This window comes from Oncorhynchus tshawytscha, unplaced genomic scaffold (assembly GCF_018296145.1).
Source record: "Oncorhynchus tshawytscha isolate Ot180627B unplaced genomic scaffold, Otsh_v2.0 Un_contig_7497_pilon_pilon, whole genome shotgun sequence".
In the NCBI taxonomy this organism is placed as follows: Eukaryota; Metazoa; Chordata; class Actinopteri; order Salmoniformes; family Salmonidae; genus Oncorhynchus; species Oncorhynchus tshawytscha.
The window spans coordinates 59,141-68,524 of NW_024609300.1; the positions used below are offsets into that span (position 1 = coordinate 59,141).

Here is a 9,384-nt window from a genome sequence, read left to right on the forward strand (position 1 = left end):
TACATTTAGAAAAGGACCAGAGCAGTTACGTCATGAAGGAAACATATATTTTGTGTTTATCACTTATTAACAGCTTTGACGTGGTAATAGACACAGACACTATGAAGATTAGTCTACCTAAGTATATTTCTTAGTCCAATAATGGCAATATCATATTGGCTGCATCACGTAAGTGACATATTCATAACCAATGGTAATCCATAAAGATTTGGTTGAGGCATTGAAAACAGCGTTTACCAGTTTAACACTTGAGGAAAGCGAGAACTACGAACAATATGGCCACTCATATAACGAATCTTTATAGACAACATATTAAATCAGACGTTTAGAAGTATCTTTATTGTAAACATAACCCACCTAACTGGTAATAATGTTAAAAGATTCAACACATCGGCTGTCATCTTAATTTGAGTAAGTGCTGTAAATATGTATTCATTATAAATGGCTATAATAACGCTTTCTGCACATAGGCTAAAGTTGACGCTGTTGTAAAGAAGAGCAGCTGTGTATCAGAGATTAAAATGTTGTGGGAAATGACGTGTTGTATAGGATAACGTAGGCATATAGATAATGAATTATCTACAAATGAACTGCTTATTTGATTAATGCTATGGAGATGTTCTGAGATATACGTTCATCCCATCGGTCACCCAAACCAGCTCTTATGACACATTCATATGTATAGCCCACTCAGAGGAGAAACGGTATGTTATTGTGATATAGAGTAATGTATCATACAGTTAAGCAGACTACAGTTTTTCTAGAATAGATAGGCTGTAGGCTTTTTGTAAATACAGAGGCCAGCAGGCCGGTGTCAAGTTATTAAACTCTAAGGGAACAAAGCTCTAGGACTACATAATTATTAATATTGAGTTGATAATTAATCATGACATAAATTCACCGTTAATTGTATTATCCAGGCGGGCTGTGTTTGTTGTGCGGAGCCTCTTTCACCTCATTCCGCTAACACACACAGAGGTGGTGGAATTCTGTTCATGTTCAAAGGCGCTGCTGCACTTCAGCAGAAACTAAATGTATTTTATTGAGAACAAATGGAGACATTTGAAGGGAGCAGAAAGAGAGAGGCTGTGAGAGAGAGGTAGAGAGAGGCCGTGGATAGGAGCAGAGCAGGCCTCGGTGGAAGGCAGCTCAGAGCCTCTCTGCGTGGAAAGGAAAGCGCCTCTGGGTCTATTTGACAACAGTGAGATCCCCGGGGAGCCCACCTCACATTAAGTCTGCATTTCAATAAATCAGCCCTAATGAAAGTAAAGCGACTAGAGAGAGAGAGAGAGAGACAGAGAGACAGAGAGAGACAGAGAGAGAGAGAGAGAGAGAGAGAGAGAGAGAGAGAGAGAGAGAGAGAGAGAGAGAGAGAGAGAATGGTCTGGTAGAGAGAGAGGTTGTGAGATCTAGGGGGGGGGGGTGAAAGGGGCTGCCTGACTCCCCAATAGGTCTACACACACCGGGACAGATATTAGGAAGTTGAGGCGGAAAGGAAAACTTTATAGGTGAAGTGGCGTCCCAAGAGGCTCAATAACATTCACCTTAGAAGTCATGAAGAACGTACAGCTCTCTCACCACCTCTCAGAGGACTGGTGAATGAATAACCCAGACAGAAACGTAGGAAATACCGTAAAGCTCTGAGAGAAAAAAGCTGTCCAAACACACATTGTTACAGATATTTAAATGTTGGTGCTGCGCTTTGAAAAACAGATTTCGTTAGCCTGAAGGACGCGATGAAACAATAGGCCTACCAATTAATTGCTTTTTTAATGTTCATTTGTATCACACATATGTCATTGTCGCTCACATTTAAGTGTTTATGAAAGTGTTCCAATTGTTACAACAACAGAACCTATATTCTATCTTCGAAAATATTTTATAATTTGCCTCCTGTTCAGATGAGGCAAACAGGTTGCAATTCGTATTCTGGAAGTTAAGCAAATAGCCTAAATAAACCATTAGTAGGCTAATAATAATAATAATATTAATAATAATAATTCCCTTCGCCAAATAAAAACAAATAATCATATGAAAGGAAGATCAGCGAGGTATAGCCGGTCGGATTAGTTTATGAGACAGGCCATTGGAGCTGGCGGCTGGCTGTTTAGACACCGCTTTATGGATGGTTTAATATCGGCCCGTAAAGAAGGCCGACTGACCGGCCGACTGACTGAGGCTGGGCCAGGGGGATCACCCCGCTGGGAACTCATCATACTGCTCCTAGCGCCGGATTAATCACACTGAAAAATAAACCCCTGACAGCCACGGATATAAGTATATCATTTATATAATGATAAGTATATCATTTATAATAAGCATATCATTTATCCCAACCAAGGTCACGAGTAGTCCCCGGATGGAGCTAAACGCCTATAAGAATGGCGTGAAAAGGCCCTTTAGAAAACGGATAGGTGGTAAGCTTCTCTCGACTGTGCTGTCTCAAACAAACATATCAATTAATACAGGCTATGCCATTCCCAAAATTCTTATCGTTTACACTTGATTAATAATTCGATTTCTAAAAGCAGTAGCCTAACCAAAGAGAAATACATTTTCATGCGACAATATAAAGGAGATGAATGAAAAAATGAAAGCAGATTGAAATACAGAGGAAAACATTTTAATTTGGTTTTCCTTTGAATAATAAATAGCACTAACTCGCCAGTATAACACACTAGCGCGTTTAATTTACAATAAGATATAAATTAGTAAAAGTACTCTTGTTAACAAGATTCTGTAACTTTCAAATACGTTTCAAATAAAAACGGGAATAATGTATTTACAAAACAATGTTCAGTGTCCATTGCAATACAACTTGCATAAATTATAGGCAGCATTGTCCATCATTAAAAAAATAAATATCAAATGTATTAGATTCCTCAGGTTCCTCAGCCCCATCTCCAGACCTCATACATCCTTTACAAATAAGATACAGCAGGCCTTATATTATCTTCACATAAAGTATAATATACCTAATATTGTCTTCACATAAAGTATAATATACCTAACATCGACTTTACATAAAGTATAATATACCTAACATTATCTTCACATAAAGTATAATATACCTAATATTATCTTCACGTAAAGTATAGTATACTTAATATTCTCTTCACATAAAGTATAGTATACCTAATATTATCTTCATATACAGTATAATGTACCTAATATTTTCTTCACATAAAGTATAATATACCTAATATTATCTTCATATAAAGTATAATGTACCTAATATTGTCTTCATATAAAGTATAATATACCTAATATTCTCTTCACATAAAGTATAATGTACCGTGGCAATGAAGCAGATGCATCCTGAGAAATAACATCTTCCAAAATCATCACATGAAGCGGGACATTTACTGAGCCAGTCAACGCACATCTCATGAAAACGAAAGTGAAATGATAGAATAAGTCAGGGTTAATTCATCCCCCAACCCTGAATCAGGTTTAATTAATCCTTCGGGCCTGTCTCTGAGGAGAACAGCTGTAGTGCTGCAGGCCAGGCGTCTTGTCTGAGGAGCAAGATGCAGCTCTCCCCTTTAGAGAAAGGTTAGTTAGGTTAGTGTTAAGACCAGGGTGCAGGGGTGATGGCTCGGGGCTTTAGTCAAAGCAATTGTGACACCTACCTATAGACCTGAATCAGAACCACAACATGACCTTTAGAACCTCACCTTTAGCCCACAGAGTTTGTCCTAAAGTCCTTCCCAGGTTGTATTAAGTAAGAGCTGAAGTTGCAGAGGTAAAGGTCTTAAATAACAAGAAAGTGGCCCACCAGTCACTGATACTATAATAAAAAATTGCACAACTGTTGTTAAAATAAAACATGATGGTATCTAATTATTGTGTAACCAATTATAAAACCCCATCATTTGTAGTCCATAATAACCAATCCAACTAAAGTGATATTTTTAAGTAATGCTGCGTTCCTACTGTGTGAGCAGGTCTCAAGACGTTCTGTTAATAGAACCTCTGTTTATGACAACAACATATCTCTGCTTATTGCCCTGAGAGACAGTCTGACACACAGGCCGACATTACAGCTACCGCCAACTCAGGCCTACACTAGCACTGATTACACGGAGGCCTTCATAAGCCTTCTGCTTAGGGACAAATAGGTATATGTTTCAAAACATCACATATTCAGTCAAAGGCCAATGAAGTGAATTCAAATGCATAAAATACAAGTCCTTCTTTTGAAACTATAATTGCATGTTACGTACCTTTCTTAGAGTATAAATGTGAGGGTCTGAACTGTTCAATGTGGTTAGCGTTCGTTTTAAGCAGAGAGTCAGTGGTGTGTTTATGCATGGTGCTGACCTCAGCAGCAGTCTGTGTGAGTCCGTCGTTAGCAGAGTTATATTGCAGAATCCCTTGACCCTGCAGCGGGCTGAAGTTGCCATAGTTTGTGTAATTACTGTAAAACGGAGACGTGTAGTAGATGGGTCGTCCTAGGATGGAAGAGGCGGAGTACACAGCGCCAGGGACGGCCGGGGAGGGGGTGGAGGAGGTGGAGGTTAGAAGACCGAGGGATGGACAAGTCTGCCCCAGGTGATGCTGCTGCTGCTTCGGGTCTGAAGTAGCGATCTCCGCTAACGACCACAGTTTGGGTTTGACGGCTTGATTGTGACGACCTGAGATTCGGCTGTCAAGACATGATTTGTTGTTGTTTTCCCGGTAGTGATGGTTTAAGACCGAGGCCTCAAGCCCTGTTAGTGGTGATGATGTCACAGGTTTAGGTGACAGGCTTCGGTGTCGTTCATCATTCTCCAGTTCGTGATCATCATCATCATCCTCACATTTGTCCTTAGTATCTGACCCAGACTCACAGACCAGGTCCCCGATTCGACAGCTCACCTTATCCCCATCAGACTCCGCTGAACAAGAATGGTCTGTAAGGGTATCAACCTGCAAACTGATACCTGAAAAAAATTATAAAAAGAGATTGAGACGAAGTAATTACCATATAATAACCATGGCATTCGACATTATTAGGATTACTATTATTATTGTTAATAATAATAATAATAGTAATCCTAATAATGTCGAAAGCCCTGAAATGTGTCACCTAGTCTCTGTCATCATGCCGTTAATCATCTGTGGATAACTGTCAATAAAAAACAGCACCGCGCAGCTCGCGCTGTTAACTGGGTCATGGGTTGGGTCTCGTGGTTTACCTTCATCCTCCGCGGACGTCTCGCTGTTGTCAAGATTTTTCTCCAAGCGGTCATCATTCCTCTCTCCGTCTCCATCGTCCTCATCCTCACTCTTATTCCGGGGAGCCCACGTCATCTTGTTCTCCTTCTTCAACCTCCTCCTGGCGTTGGCGAACCAGGTGGACACCTGCGTCAGGGTCATCTTAGTAATGATGGCCAACATGATCTTCTCTCCCTTGGTGGGGTAGGGGTTCTTCCTGTGCTCCTGTAGCCAGGCCTTCAGCGTGGCGGTGGCGTCTCGGGTCGCGTTCTTGCGGTATGCCGGGTCGTTGAGCTGGTAGGGGTATCCCGGGCTACCGTAGGGGTGGTAGCTGAGCGCCCCAGCCATGCCCTGCGCGTCGTAAGGAGAGCTCTGGAAAGGAAAAATGTTTTTTAAATTTTTTTGTTATAATTTATAATTTTGGTAATAAATATTGAAAACTGTAAAACATAACTAAACACAACAGGTTGTGTATTGTGGTTGTGTGTATAGAGAGTTAACTTAATGTGTAATGTGAGTTGGGTCTATATACTGCTTGTATTACACTGATCATTATCGGTTTGATTCATCGCATTGCATTATGCTAAATAAATGATAAATGATGCATCGTAATTGCACTAATTTCCAGTAATCACCGCCTAACTTCCTGCTTTTCTTTAGCTAGATTAGTTTTGTTGTCAGAGAGAGAGACGTGTTAGCATATCATTGCTTTACAGCATCACAAATCCAATTAACTACCCAGCGTATGTGCACCTTTTATAAACGCTTAGAGAACCATGTCATTAGCATTGTAATTCCTCTTTTCATGTTCAAATTTCGCTTATTTCATTTAATACACATTCCAAGAATTTAAATTGCATATATAGTTTGTGACTGTGAAAATGGAGAACAAACTTCATATATTTTATTTCCCATTGGAAGGGTTTGATATTAGACTACAGGCTCATTCCAATGAAGGCCATTGGCTTACATCATATCATTCTTTATGGGGGGCATTTTTTCCTAAATGAAGTCCACTCATTTAGTCATGCACTGTGTTAACGGGCCCACGAAAACACACATCATATTTGCAGAAAGAAGAAGCACAATAAAAAGCCTACCACTTTCACACACGACAGACAATATAATGTACCACTTGATGATTTATCGTTGTGATAAATGCAATGCTTTCTACGAACAATGTTCAATACATAATGGTGTGCAGGATCTCATCCATTTTACCCTTGAACTGTACAACCCATTAGACCCGCTCTGAAACGGTAGCTCTCTGCACGCTGCAGCAAATACTCTACTGTTGGCTACTAAACGACAAAAATTAGAGCTAATTATTTTCGACCAGGCTGTCCCTCCTGTATGCATACTGACACAAGTTGTCTAACGAATAAGTGGAAGTAGAGTATATACCATGTAGGAAGGGAATCCCGTGGCAGGGTCTGTGGAGTATGGCATTGGGCTGGAGAAGCCGCTGGCTGAAGCCGTGAAGGCAGCAGCTGATCCGGGGTAAGGACTAAAGGCTGATCCACTGGACGACCTGGCCAGCTCGTCGCTCCTCGGGGCAGCCAGGGCTGAAGCCCCGTAAGCCGGGCAGGAGTAGAGAGCCAGGGAGCCCGGCGGCTGGTAGAGGTAACCCTGGGGGTAAGACATGCCTCACTGAGAGTCTGTTGCTGCTGATTCCAAAGAGGAAAGCACGGAAAATTCACTTCTGTAGAATAATGAGCTCACTAAACAGATCTTCAGACAATTCAAATAAAAATAATTAAAAAGCGACCCCCAAAAGATCAGTAAAGTGCCCTGCATATAGAGGCAGGCGACGTCTCGATCCCCTAGCGTCCGATGTTTTTAGTAGCCTCAACTCTGAAGTGAGGAGTTGGAGGAAGGAGCCAGTGGAGTTCTGAGAACGGTGGAAAACACGAGCTGTCACTCAGCTGATCTGAATATTCCATCTCCGCCCTCTGAAATGGAGCCCTGGCTGGAACAACACCGAGAGGACAGTGGAGGGGGAAGAATTTCACTGGCACAATGTTCTTTAGTCTGCTGCAGCTGCGCATATTGTGGAAATTCACTTGTATTAATGACAATAACGTTCCCATGCTCAAACATCCAGGCAGTATTTATTGCGCAAACTTCTTGTCAACTGAAATAAAAAAATATTCAGTGACTGAACATAATTTTTTATGACAGTAATATTTACTATTATCCAGGTTTTTCTTCCTTGTCAACTTGCAGCTGATAATTGCGTCAAGTGGAGTATTAGAAAGATGGGGTTCAGCTCTAGCACCGAGTGTGTGTCTGTGTGTCTGTGTGTGTGTGCCTGTCTTTCTGTGTGTGTGTTTGTGTGTGTGTGCAGTGTGCCGGTCGGCCTGAGGGAGGTGTAACCCACTCCTGCAGCTCGTCGGACACCAGTCCATATTGGGGTTGATCTCCAGGCTCTGCTCCTTCCTGGCTGGTCTCTCCTGGTCCTCAAGTCAACAACGAACTACACTATTATTTCACTGATTTCAAGTTTTATTGGAGACGTCTGTTGGACGTGGATACATGTCAAGGCCATATGTAGATTAACAATTAACAATGACAGTTTCATGTTTAAAAAATGCTGAATGGTATTTGGAGGCTAAATAGTGGGATCATCATCATCATCACCATCAATCATCATTTATTTGTCAAAACAAAATACCAGTTATGAGATGACTACAGTGATATGATTCACATAGCGTACGGTACTTTTTGGGTACAATATATCTTAGATTAAATTAAGCAATTATTTACCAACTGAAACTTTTCAATAATCGACAAAAATGGCAAAGCCTCTGTCCAGCCCTAAATCTGTCCTGAAACTGAACATGTCTTTCAGAATTCTCCCTGCAGTCTTCAATCACAGTCCTACTGTACTTTTGACCACAATGTCAGTCCACCTGAGAACCATCTAATACATTGTTGTACAGTTAGCCAACACAGAGATATATACCACAATGTCAGTTCACCTGAGAACCATCTAATACATTGTTGTACAGTTAGCCAACACAGAGATATATACCACAATGTCAGTTCACCTGAGAACCATCTAATACATTGTTGTACAGTTAGCCAACACAGAGATATATACCACAATGTCAGTTCAAATGTGTTGTTTTCAGTCAAGTGTTCCGTGCCATACACCTAATTAACATTCCTTTAATCTGTATTCATTTTATACATCAATATATACATTATTCAGTGTGCATAAATTAACAGTATCTTTAGTATTTACACCCAGCGTAATTTAAATACATAATTGTTATTATTGTTATTGTTCTTGTTATTATTAAAAGTAAGTATTATTGTTATTATTAAATGCTGATTATATATTATAATTAAATTGTAATAGTTACAATACTTATTAATGAATTAATCCAATACTTTTTATTATTATAATTATATGTGATACTATAACAACGTATCCTTCTACCTCAATAACTGCTAATTGGAGACATCTTCCACTTTGAAATGTATATCCCACTCTGTTATTATGTCATATAAAAAACAACCAATATTCTCCTTTTAACTGGTGATTACTCTAGTCAGATAACAGTGAAACAGTGTATTATGCCAGAGGTCCGTGTGGTTACTTGAGGACACAGCTATAAGCCAGTATAGAGTGGACAGGACCCCTGGTGGGGCTGACGCGGCAGTAGGCAGTGGTGATGTAGGAGGACGGAGCTAACGGCAGGGGGCAGTATCTCATCTAGCCTGGAGAGATCACAACATACCTCTCTCTCAACTGTACAGTACAGTCAGTCTCTAGGCAGGCCAGACCTCCTGTAAACCTGCTCTACTCTGTTCTGTTGTATACTATACCAGCAGTATATTCCTCTGTTCTGTTGTATAATATACCAGCAGTACAATCCTCTGTTGTGTTATGTTGTGGTACGTTGTGTTGTAATGTATTGTGGTATGTTGTATTGTGGAATGTTGTGGTGTGTCATGTTGTGATGTGTTGTGGTATGTTGTTTTGTGTTGCGGTATGTTGTGCTGTGTTATAATGTATTTTGGTCTGTTGTGTTATATTGTTATATATGTTTTGTTGTGTTGTGGTATGCTGTGTTGTGGTGTGTTGTGTTGTGTTGTGGTATGTTGTGTTATGTTGTGGTATGTTGTTGTCTGTTTTATTGTGGTATGTTGTGTTGTGGCATGTTGTGTTGTGGTATG

At 40.4% G+C, this 9,384-nt stretch overlaps 1 protein-coding gene across 1 annotated transcript; it reads right to left on the reverse strand.

Annotated features, from left to right (window-relative positions):
• Nucleotides 1–2,607: 2,607 nt before the first annotated feature.
• Nucleotides 2,608–7,270, reverse strand: irx2a (iroquois homeobox 2a). Its single transcript, XM_024409874.2, has 3 exons — nt 6,604–7,270; nt 5,181–5,571; nt 2,608–4,925 (listed from the first exon to the last, which is right to left on the reverse strand). Exons 1-3 carry the CDS (start codon nt 6,841–6,843, stop codon nt 4,219–4,221), a joined length of 1,338 nt encoding a protein of 445 aa, XP_024265642.1. The 5' UTR covers nt 6,844–7,270; the 3' UTR covers nt 2,608–4,218.
• Between the last annotated feature and the right edge of the window lie 2,114 nt (nt 7,271–9,384).